Here is a 12705-nt window from a genome sequence, read left to right as displayed (position 1 = left end):
TGTGTGTGTGTGTGTGTGTGTGTGTGTGGCAGTAATTGCTAAGGCCAAACACAGAAGCATCTGATTGACATTTTGTGACACAAAATGCTCCTCATCCATTCACAAGTCTGTTATGTGTATTTCTGATTCTGATTGTGTACTGTACGTTTGTGTGTGTGTTTTATTGCTGTGGATTTTAATACAAAATACCAAACAAAGCAACAACAAGCTGATACTGGACATTTTTGGAAGGAATTCAGCCTGCCGGGAATCAAAGTCTCTGAGGCCAAAAATGCCTCTGTACGTGCACACCTTGGTTCATGATGCTAACCTCGTGCCAGTAGTTTGCAATCCAGATATTTAACATTCTTCTCTCCCTCAGGATATACCTATTAATAAGGCATCAAGTAATAATTCAATCTTTATCCAAGACAGTTCTCCGTCCTGATCATAATCAATGTTTTACATCAAATTTAAATCTGCAATGACTTGTAGACTCCAACTTTGATTAGCTAACACTCAAGATAACCATAGAGCTGAACATTTTCATATTTGAGACGGCGTAGTCCACTGATTTAACATTGCACTTCACACTTAACACTGTCAGACTCACAATGGACAGTTATATAATAAAAGAAGCAAATAATCAATACAGCAAAACTAACGCTATCCCAAATTCTTCTCCTGTCAAAATCTGCTGCCTACATTACCCACAATGCAAATCGGCCACTAACAGTTCAGTTAGAGAATCGAGTGTTTTATGAGCGGCTTATGTAGCCTCAAGCAGAGATGAGGAGCGGGCTACGGAGGTCTAGTAAGCTCACTTCTTTCTTACTCCATACCTCTAGATTTTTTCATTGTTAAACTTGTAGTCTTAATCCCCACTTGACTCAAGTGACGTTACTTGAGGCAATTTATCCGGTTTCACGCAACTCCCCCTGAAGCTACGAAAGGCTTTATACAACTCTTTCACATAGTATTAATCTCCAAGGCCTGTAAACAGCCTAAAGCCAAATAAGTGCATAGTATTAAGTGTGGTTACCAATGCACTGGGGCACTTTAGAACTGAAATGAATAGTTAGTTAATCAATCAATCAATCAGATGATTGACAGAAAATTAAAAGGCAACAATCAAAAAATGAATCAATCGTTAAAGTATTTCTGTGTTCTAGCTTTACAAATGTGATTATCTGCTGGTCTTGTTGTATTTTACCCAAATAGTGTTTTGGGGTTGTATAAATATAACTGACTTGACATGTAGGTTAAATTAATTTCTGCTTAGCCTATTGACCATAACACTTAACTGATGGAAACTAGACAAATTGCAATATTGCATTGAATCAAAGGATAAATGGTAAATCTTGGCCTTGAACCTTCAAAATTGAAATAGAATTTATGAATTACTGTATTATTGCAAAAGCGTCATTATCATGTTTCCTTAGTGTTACAACATTTATTACAATATGACAAATACAAGAATCCTTTTTGTTTGGAAAAGCCTGTCTTGTCAGCAGCACACTGTCTGCAGAAACACTCAGACTGGAAGACCTTTCACCCCACCATACCCCCCATCTTTCACTCCTCAAGAGTAAACATCATCTATGGAGTCGAGTCTCGCTTTTTCCACTGTGACCCTCAAATGAAAGAGCTCATTCTCCGTTTCCTCCCTCTCTCACTCACTCTCCCTCACATAAGCTTTCCAGCCAGCCATCCCTCTGACTCACACTTGGACAGATGGATGTAACTCTTTCCATTTTCTACTTTTTTTTCAAGAGTGTGAGGAACAGGCTGCTGTAGCCCAGGTTAGACTTGCACGAAAACCCTCCTATCGTTAAGTGTGAGAGCTGAGATTGGTTGCATTCATTTTGGTCTCTGAGGGGGTCATTCAGTTGTTGGGGGGATGTCACTGCTGCACACACATGACTGGCATGTCTCACACATGCACACACAGACACACAACCACACATACTGCAAACAGGAGTGCTTGTCTAGTTTGACTGCAGTGTGTGAAACAGTGCTGAATGACAGCAGAGAGATGGCATTGGCAGGTGAATACACCAAGCTGCCTGTGTGAGCTAATTTTACTTTAAAAAAAAAACATAGTCCTGTAAATGTGCTGATACCATATAACTACTGACCAGTTGCATGTATGTGCTAGCTTCACAGTGAATGGTCCGAAATGAACACATGAAAATCTAATCAATGGTTTGCCTACATTAACACATTTTGTCAGCTCAGACAAAGTGCAGAACAAGTCAGTACAAATAAGTATAGTGGAGCTCTGTATTCTAATAATACTTTGTTACACTCTTAACATACAACTGTACTAGAGGTGGCAAGGTTCATTTGTGAAATACTCAGTCAGTGGAGTTAACCTTTAAAGCTATTTATAAATCCTAATACCTTTAAATGCTTACTATTGGCAACATGGCAAAAATCTTCAATAATCTTCTGTATATTTAATCTTCCATTGCAATAGCAACATAAACTATAGTGTAAATGCTATAGTAAATGACTCCATTGGTAATTGTCCTAATCACTCCCTAGTTACTATATAGTGTCGATATGAACAGTCTTTCATTAGTGTCTTAATTCTGAATGTGAAATGTATGCATTATATTGTCTCACAATAGAATGAATAAAGTAGCATCCATGACATGCACCCTCTTTTTAATTCCATCTTAATCAGGGCATTTAATAGGTGCAAAACTTGTCACAAATGATGCAAAATATAAAAATGTCTATAGTAGTAATTTAGCGCTGATTACAGTGTAAGTATCCATTATGAATGGAGTGGTGAACAAGGGAGGGATTTTAGATGACACCTTAGCCTTTCTTAATAGGTCTTTTTCACAGCAGACTCATTAAGGTAGAAAAAGCACAGGCATTAGCCTACTAATAACATCCACATGGCTCTGTCCCATTCAATTGTCCCAGTAAGTCAGGACTGTGTGACACTGATCAAGCATGGACAATACCAGGACCTCTAACTAAAGCAGCTAAATGGAACACAGCCATTACTAATCATATTATTTACACCTGTACATTTGTTTCTTAGTGAAAAGGCCTATTTTAGTATGTTATGATACAGACTATTCTCTGAAAATTGCCATTTATTGATGCAATAATGTCAGTTTGTAGCTAATCTGGTTCATAATCCAGTAAATACTGGACAAAGTAAGGTGCCACACACACACACACACACACACACACACACACACACACACACACACACGAAATTCAGCCGATTTCATTGCTGACCTGCAGAGAGAACAGCAGCCCAGTCCTCTCTGCCTCTCATTATCTGCTGTCTGTGCATCAATCTAACTGCAGCCAGAGAAGAATATCAGTGTTTTCTTTGAAGTCCAAGCCTGACTACAGTAAATTATTAGCTTGTCTTCAACACAGCTCCAGGCCCTTAGGACACCCCCTGGCTGTTCCAACTGTAGGGGCCTACACCTGTCATTCCAGTTGTTAGGTATCTCTCAGAGAGTTAGCGATGCCTCACTGTAGCCATATCCAAGTCGATCTTTCTACTCTCTGAGAGACAGTGGATGTGGGTGAGTTTACGCAGGCCTATCACAATAGAGAGAGCGAGAAACAAGGAGGGAGAGAGCAGCACAGCAACTCAAATTAAATCGCCAACATTCCTTTAAAAGGAAGAGAAGGTAGCCTTTGGGCTCCAGACAAGCCTGCACTTGTAAAATGTGGAGAGAGAGAGATGACAAGTGCAGTGCTCCTCTAGTTTAGCAGAGCGTAACAGGAAGTGGCAGGGCCCTGCTTCACATGGGGCCTCTGGGGTGCAGCGTCTGGCTGGGAACGTGTCACAGTCTCCGAAACCGCCAGATGCAACGCCCTTAACACACCCATGGCACCGTTTAATAATTAGCAAACCTACTCCTTATTAAAATTCAATGGAATTATGTGTTTGTTTAGACAAAGCCTAATACCTAAACCTTGCATCAGTGAAAGCCACAGCAGCACAACAAATAACTTGAACTAGCCTGGCCAAAAAAAAGGAGTGATTAGTGAAAACATGAGGGTTTACTGGCTTGCACAATCCACACTGTTCCAGCCTCCTATCTTTAGTTAATGACTACAGTGAGATAATGAAGCCACACTAGATGTAGAGTGAATGCAGTTTCCTGTTAGCACAAGAAAACTCGCATATTCTGCATAGACAATGTCCTCTGTTTCACAAGGCAAAATCATCATGGGTAATCAATTATATGCAGACACTAATTACTGAAAACTGTCAGGACTGAAAACTCCCACTCTATATAGGCTAATTAGATGAGTGATGGTATAGGAAAAGAAGGGGGTAGCGGGACTCATGTCATATTGCCTTCTTTCATGGTGTGCAAAAACAATGTTGACAAATAAATAAGAGGTTGATCTGGCACAGAAAAGTCTCTATAACCACAGTGCTGAGAGCCTTTGATTTAAATGGACAGAGCAGAAAACAACAGAATAGACCTTTTAATACCACAAAGTACAAGCAGCTCCATATTCAGTTCATATACAGTGTTTTCCTTATGAGAAACAACCACATTACCTTTATGACACATGTCAGCAGGATACTCTTGCAAAGGGGATAAGAATACATGAAATTTCACAAGGCCACCAGCTATAAACTTAAGTGACACAGCATAAACCCCCCTTGGGAATATTAAAGTGATTTGTAGTTTGGTAGAAGATCTAAAAAGTCGTAAAATCCTACATGGCTTTGCCAGAAAATACACACGGGCCAACTCTGCTGTGTTACCTGAAGTTGTTATACCCACTTAACTGCTTCTGACACATACTTCAGATTTCCTAATGGGAGTCATTATTGTCCCGTTGCTACATTCATTAACCACAACGTTAAATAAAACCGTTATCAGCTCGTTTATTTTCCACAGAGTACGAGATATGTCGTGCACGGTCAGCCGAGCACAGCATTCCTTTATGTGGCGCTAACCGTCTGCAGCTCGGGCTGGAATAAGCCATTTCTTTCGGTAAAACAAACAACCCTGACGACTTGAAATTTACCACACAAAGCCTTAAAAGTTCAAACTCTTTATCATGTTCGCTAGCATTAGTGTTGAAATAAAATACTCACCCGTGAATTCAGAGAAAGAGACAGTCGAAGCTTCTAATAGGTTTCCTGTTCGAAAGTTGCCGTGTGTCAGTGGGGAAAAAACATTGTACGCGGAAGTAGCTACACATCAAAAAAAAAAAGAAGGAAGAACGCACAGGGTGATTAACAGAAGGTGGATAAAAAGTCAAGATTAAGCGTTTTAAAATAACCGAGCACAATAAAAACACACATAATAACCGAATGTTATGTAGAGTAACTATTTGCTTATTTGAGTTTTACAGCTCGACTGTGAAAGTTCAAAAAAAGAAAAAGTAAACCGTCTATAAACGGGTTGTTTCCGCACTGTGTTACACGGTAACTTGTCCCCATAGCACATACATATTTTATAAACGTGATGTTAACGTTTTTACGTGGTTTTGTGTTATGTAAAAGCTACATGTTGGTCTTTACGAAATATGTTGTAAAGGTATGTCAACGTGCTGTGAATGTTTTTTAAAACCGGTCTTTAATTATTATTAACCTATGTCCTGCCTTAACATCGGAGCCCTGCATGAAGCTGACTTGTTTCCACTCACTAGTATTAACGGCTGAGATGCTTGCAGCGAACAGAAAATGTGTATTCTTCTTATATGACTCTCCTACTGTTATCTCCAAAACAACCTGTGTTTAGCATATATCATTTCACCTCTATGTTCTTTTCCAAAGCTATGAAATGTAGTATATTTTTTTATATTTGCCCGTGAATAAAATGCACACAAAACTGTGAACCCATGAACAGATTACAGATCATAAAGGGCATGTCTGTCGTGTTATCGAAGCAACTGTTAACGGAGTTGACTGCTCAAATCAAACTTTATTACCTGCTTACTCATCTCACTTCTATCCTAGCCTTATTCCGCCACCTTGTGGAGAAACATAGCTATGACTTGATTCCCTTCACACATGACGTTACTCGATTGACCTAACAATCTGACCTGTTCTTTTTAAACTAATATGACATAAAACAACATGAATTTAGACTGAGGTTCAACGTTCATTCTTGACCTTGTTGACAAAACAATCTCACCTCAAGCTCCCTTTAACCCTTATCCTACCCAACATATTTAACACACAATGACTACAAACTACTAAGAAACAACCATCACATCTTAATCTTATTTCTTCTCAAAACAGTATTAGTTATGTTAGGAATATCATCTGAAGTGTACTATTTCAGGAAAGTTTTAGTTAATTTCCCTATTGTGTAAAATAACAATATACAGAGCACATGATTAAATATATCTGTCTCCTTCCAAATGACTAATAAAGTGCCTCAAGCCCCCTGATAGAGTGTGATGCTTAAAATTAGGACCCATGGCAAAAATGTTATATATCAATTCTATTTTATCCAATAAAACCGTTTAGGCAGCAGTTGGGTGCTTTTGACTGGGGTCACAAATGCGTTGTTTTTGTTTTTGTTTTTAAAGCACACATTTAAAACAGAAAACTATTTCATGAAGTCATCAGGAACAAATTGATTGTGAAAGTCATAAAAAAAATGGAATTATAAAATAAAGCACCCATGAGATATGACAGAAAGTCATATCATAGAAAGTCTACCTCAAGCAGGTACCCCAGTTGAATCTTCATCATAACCAGTTTCTATTCAATTGTAGATATTCACATTTTGAGCGCTTGTCTTGACTTCTTGTCCTTGATATAAAATCTATCCTTAGATAATTTGGTGACGTCCTTAGATAAAGTGTTTACAGATGACAGGATTGGCCGTCGGGCTGAGAATTAACTGCACTATAATGAGGTCCCGTCACTTCCTACTAGACTCAACCATCTATTTGCTTTCAATCCAGGTTCATCCTCTGTTGTTTGTATTGTGGTCATAACCTTAATAAATCTCACATTTGTAATAGCTGCCGTATGGCGATGTGAGATTGTAGATATGATGGTTGAAATCTTAAAGTTGTTTAATAGAATGTACAAACATTCCTCCATCTTGCCCTTTATGTTCAAACTGTGAAAATACGCTTAAAAACTGTTTGAAGACCTCATCAATGTCAATGTCAGTGATTGTTACAACTGTAAAGTTTTGAATGGTGTTGGCAACATTTGGAGATGCTGTCTCACAACTTGGATGTGAATTCAAACTATTAATTTACATATTGGCAATGAGAGGTGAAGATAAAGGAGCAGGTATCAGTCCATATATTGAATGAGCTGCTACAGTACTCCTATCAATTATTGGAAGGCATAGGCGTATATATGGGATAGGTCTATAAGACAAATGTAATAGTAATACAATACAAGCCCAAAAAATGTGTCTGAATGGTCATTACACCTTCTACAGTTAGAATCTATATATTACTATCTTATCATTAACTTATTATTCCGATTAATGCTTTTAAAAATCTAATTAAGTGAGGACAAAACATGGGCCGCTTTGACAGAAATCCATGAAAAATTGCTGATCGAATGAAATATCCCAAATTTAATTCTTTTATTTTATTAATATCAGTGCAGTGGAATTCATTTCAATTTTAATAACTTTGTTTCTGTCTTCAAAACTAAGCAGGATTCAGAATCAGTAACCACAATTAAAATTTGGCAAATATCAACGGTCACATCAGAATTATTTATAGTATGACTTACTAACTACAGGAGATGTAAAGTGAACCGATAGAACAATGTAGTTTCATTCTAAATATTTTAATATACTGTGGTTTCCAAAAGACTATGTATCAAGGTTTTGTTCACCGGCATGTGTTAGATGAATTTCAAACATAACGATGTTAGGGCCACCTGACATTGCGCTGCTCAACATCACACATGAATCCATCCAACAAACTCAGTCAACAACAGTTCACTATCCAGAATAATGTTTATTGCTTTTAAAGATATTCATCTTTTTTGCACTTTCCATTTTTCCTCTTTACAGTAAAACAAAGAGAGATGACAGGTAAAACCACTGCATTGTCATTTTTGGATGTGTACACACACACACACACACACTAAGGAAACAGTATTTACAGCTGTTAGTTAGTGTTCTCCATGTGGAGGTGACTGGAGGCCTTTCCTGTAGCAACTCAACAAACATAGAGCTTTACATTAAGTTTACAATAGAGCTTTCACAACTAATAGCATACCGCCACTGTTTGACAAACCATAGGCTATAAAGGCTATGAAGCTGTACAATATGGTTTAATGTTCACTCTGTGATGGGAAATAGGGCCGGAGAAAGGATGTTTGTCATTAGATCTGCAAACATAAACTATTTATTTTTTTCATGTCCTCAAGCAAAACCAATTGCACTGCTGCTGGCATGGACAAAAAACACTGATTGAAAAATAATTAAAGCATATTTTCGGGGGAGGATTTAAAAACAGAAAACGCAAAGACCAATATTATTCACATTTGACTAATTACAGTACAGTTACACTGGGTGAATTCTAACTATAAAAATAAGTCTACCGGCATATTTTTGAACCCAAAGGGGTCGTATGTTGGACATCTGGCAAAAATGACCAAGGGGCACAATTAATTGGGGTCGAGAAAACCAGAAACAATTCCCAGTGTGAACTCTGTCCTCATCATAGAAAAACATCTTCAGAGTGCAGATCTTCTGTCATTAATAATTTAAACTTTTATACACCTAAGCTTATACTTTTTCCAACATGTTTAAATACTGAATTAAATCACAACAATACAGCTAAATCTTATCATAGTGAATAATAATTAAATGTAATGTACACCATAATAAAATATATACACTGAAATATTCATACAAATTTCTAGGTTGGTCAAGCTCCCTCTGCTCTCTTTTTCTTTCCTTTCCCTTCCTTGTGCAGGAAATACTTGAACCACAGGGCAAAAATAAATACTCACAGACTATCACAGTTAAAACTCTCAGAAATATGGAATTTAACATTTAAATTAACACACAAGAAACAATATCATTTAAAAGTGCAAAATAAATGTAGGGGCAACAATTTAACTCACAGGATTACGGAGGTTATGTGATTTCATTGTTGGAGACATTGACTAAAAGGACCACCAGGTGGCAGTATTTGACTATGTCTCAAAAGTTATAGTGATTTTATATATATAGAGTCTAAATCTCAAGAATTACAGGACAAATCTGTAAAATTGGATCGATCTGAGCATTATTTGTTATTCTGTTCTGTTGGTATAGGGATGTTGTTTGTTAGTGTTTGTCAAGGCAGGCATCGGTGTGTTGCAATTTACCACCTCACTGCCTTCTGTCATAGCTCGGCTGCAGACAGCACGTTGTAGAGTAGTTGCTGGCAACATGTAAAACAAGTCTACAAACCATGGAGGGATCATTTGGTGTGAGAGATCACAACAGAAAGGACAAGATGGCGATGAAGACAGCTGATGCCCTCAAACTGTATGCGCTATTTGTCCTAAGATGGACGAGTCAGTAGTTTAATGGACTGTAGGCTAGTTAAACAGCAACACAGCAAACAGGAAAACAGAAGTTTCCTGAAAGAAGTACGAATCAAACGTGATCGGGGGTTTGACAATTTAAATCAAAAAAGTGTCTCAGAGAATAGAAAGGAGAGAAAAAGAGAGTTATCAGAGCACAGACTGGCAAGATGGTGGATGTGGGAGAAAATGTATTAGCTGTGTATCATTTTGAGAGTCTCTGTCTCCCTGTGTCTTTCATGCAGAGCCACAGAGGGGGAAAGTGACGGAGGCAGGGACGGGGGTGGGGGACTGATGGGCATCAGGCTCTTCAGAGGATGTGGGGACACTGTCGGGGGAAGAGAGGAGATGGGTGGCAGCACGCTCCCTTTCTTTCCATTCAACACTATCTGTGATCGCTGGCCCAGGCTGGATTCCTTCCTGATGCTGAACTCGTGCTCGTTTTCGTTGTCCGAGCTGCAGTCGCTCAGATCTGTGATCTCCAGGTCTGAGTCGGACTCTAGGTCCTGCTTCACCCCTCCTCTCCTCTCTGTGGGGCTCTGCCGACCTGTCCCAGTCCCGGCTCCCAGGTCGACTGCTCCCAGACCAAGACTCAGCCCCGTCCCTAGAGGATTGGCCTCCACCCTTTCCCTTTCCCCCAAAGACGCCCCGTTGCCAATGTCCGTCCGACCCAATGACAGGCTCCCTGGGTAGGGTGGCAGGCAGAGTCTGACTGGCTGACCACCCGCAGTGCCGTTTGTCCCTCCGGTTTGCCCCGCTGCGCCCCTCTCACCCCCACCTGCTTCCCCTGGGGGGAGTAGGGAGGAGAAGGGGTGAGGCAGCTGAGAAAGGCTGCTCTGCAAAGGGTTGGGGTAAAACTGGGAGGGGTAGAGGGAGCCAGGGGGAAGTTTGGGGCAGTTATTGAGAGAGAAGGCCCCTGAGAGGTAGGGGTTGAAGCCCCAGGGGTAGTCAAAGGGTGGGTTGCGAGGATACGGGCCCAGCAGGGACGGGGGTTTGGTGTAGCACGGGGCACCTAGGACAGGGAAAATCCAGAAATGGAGGTTAGCTCTCAGAAGGGCCAAAGGTTTCTTGACATACAACATCCAAAAATGTTCACTAATTATGCTCTTCGGTATTAGCAATTATAATCAGAAGCCACAGGGGCCAATTGTGGCACGGCTGCTTTCAACAACAAAAAACCTGATGGTTAATTTATGCATGCCAGTACTGAGTACACCCACTTCACACTGCTGTAAACCAGATGTGATCACAAAGATGCTGCACTACATCTAATCAAGCAGAGTTTAAATCTTCCAAACAATGTATTATGTTTTGATGTATGTTAATGAGATGGGTTGCCACATCATCACAGTGGTGACAGTCACATTGTTTAAATATGTTAGCTGAGAAATAATAAAGAATGCATCAGCACCCTGGTCTGTTTACTTCCAGAGGTTAATTCTCTGACAGAAGGTAAACTTGCAAACTGGGGACCTCCTGTCCCCCCAATGTTTTCACATGTCAACGTACCATTTTAGATTAACTTTTAGATGTAGCCAATTAAATACAGCCCCATATTTGAATTCAGGTCCTTGTGAGCATTACTTGATATAAGCAAAAGGGGGTACATTTGGGGTGTGCTGGAATACAATTTTAATGAACAAACAAAAGCATTGCCTCTCCACCTACTGTACTTCCTTCCAACTGACAACCAACTCAAAGATTCTCTCTCTCTCTGCTGCACCCACAACCTTTCTCAGTCTACCTCGCTCTCTCTTTCACTCTGTTATTTACTATGCAGGGCTAATTTGACAGTGGTGAAGTCTCTGCGTGCTGGGCCAGGAGTAGCTGGCAGACACATGAATATTGAATCAGTCAGGCAGGCCTCACTTGCTTATGAAAACACAGTAATGGGCGCCCACAGGCCACAAACTGAAGCCTGCACCCTCAATTAGGGCCTTCCTGCCTGGGAAGGGATTAGGACAGCAGGGACACATGGGAGGGAGAGGAGGGTGAGAAGGGAAGAAGGGGGGAATAGGACCTGAGGACAAACAGAGTGGGGAAGGAGGGGGGGAAGGTTGTGTGATGAGGAGGGCATGTGTGTGCGCGAGTACATCTGTTTACACATTGCCTCTCTAGCCCTGCACCTTCATACACATTCTAATGCACGTACAGAGCGTGGAGAAGTACAAACAACAGATTCATTAACCAACAATATGTATACAGATAATTAGGCAAATATCCACAAATCTGCACTGTGTTTGTTGACACTAAAGGAGAAAGAAGAGGACAACTGCAGAAAATAATGCTGAAAAGGTGGAGGATTTCTCCTTGTTTCAACTTGTTTCTCACCACCGCTGAAATGCATAATTCACCATCTAACCTGGCCTCTCTCACCTGAAGCACAGCCTCACTGCAATGGGACAGCCATCTCTCTTATTTCCTTTAACAATAAATGTTCATGCCTCCCCATATCCTCATTCCTCTCCCTGCTCTACTCTTTATCTCTACCTTCTCCTTCTCTCTTTGTTTAAGAGGGTCTGTTTGCTGCCTATACTGAATGAGGAATGAGGAAGGCTTTGTCTCTGCAATACTGACAGATTCCTATTTTTGCACTGGCAATTTTGACTAACTTTTATTAGCTCACCTGAACTGAGGAAGGGGAATGCATCCAGTCTCAGCTTGTCTCCTTCGGGCCCTGGTGCTGTGGTCCCACGATCAAACAGGGACGTTCCCCTGCCAGACTCTGGCAAACGAGGAAACAGGGACTGTATGGCCTGAGCAACAAAGAGGGAGAGAAAAAGGAAAAATAATTCAATTAATTTCTGAACTTCCCAAATCCAACACACGTATTGCTACAAATCTGCCCTGATGGCGCTGCCGCATTGTGCGGTGTAAAATCATATGTTGACAGCAGCACCCTGCGGAGTGTGATGCAAACAGTGACAGAGTCGCAGCAAGGACAGGCTAAAAAGGGGTGTCATGGGACTCGGGGTAAAAAGGGAGGTAGGAGGACGCAGAGGCTCAGAGACTCAAAGGCAGGAAGAGTACAGAGTCAAATGGAGACCAGCGATTAAGATTGTGGGCACAAAGGATAAATGACAAGGAGAGAGAGGGATTGTGGGGCTTGGTCCTGCGTGAAGGGACACAGGACGAATAGGACTGAGATCTGAGAGAATGACATCCATTCAGGATGTAGGGCAGCTGTGTGTGTGTGTGTGTGTGTGTGT

At 40.6% G+C, this 12705-nt stretch overlaps 2 protein-coding genes across 2 annotated transcripts in view; both read right to left on the bottom strand.

Moving 5' to 3' along the window:
- Positions 1-5347, bottom strand: part of arhgef1 (Rho guanine nucleotide exchange factor (GEF) 1) — a 45438-nt gene extending 40091 nt beyond the window's left edge. The window contains 1 exon segment of the mRNA XM_032518863.1: positions 5081-5347. The gene's annotated coding sequence lies outside the window, so the exon portion shown is untranslated.
- Positions 5348-8336: 2989 nt separating this feature from the next.
- Positions 8337-12705, bottom strand: part of erfl1 (Ets2 repressor factor like 1) — a 40973-nt gene continuing 36604 nt past the window's right edge. Inside the window, exons 6-7 of the mRNA XM_032518733.1 lie at positions 12123-12252; positions 8337-10508 (exon numbers count right to left, since the gene is read on the bottom strand). Of these exons, the coding sequence (XP_032374624.1) occupies positions 9691-10508; positions 12123-12252 (948 nt within the window). The 3' untranslated portion in view covers positions 8337-9690. The remainder of the gene's footprint in view (positions 10509-12122; positions 12253-12705) is intronic.

Source organism: Etheostoma spectabile, chromosome 6 (assembly GCF_008692095.1).
Source record: "Etheostoma spectabile isolate EspeVRDwgs_2016 chromosome 6, UIUC_Espe_1.0, whole genome shotgun sequence".
In the NCBI taxonomy this organism is placed as follows: Eukaryota; Metazoa; Chordata; class Actinopteri; order Perciformes; family Percidae; genus Etheostoma; species Etheostoma spectabile.
This window is presented reverse-complemented; position numbering and strand designations above follow the sequence as displayed.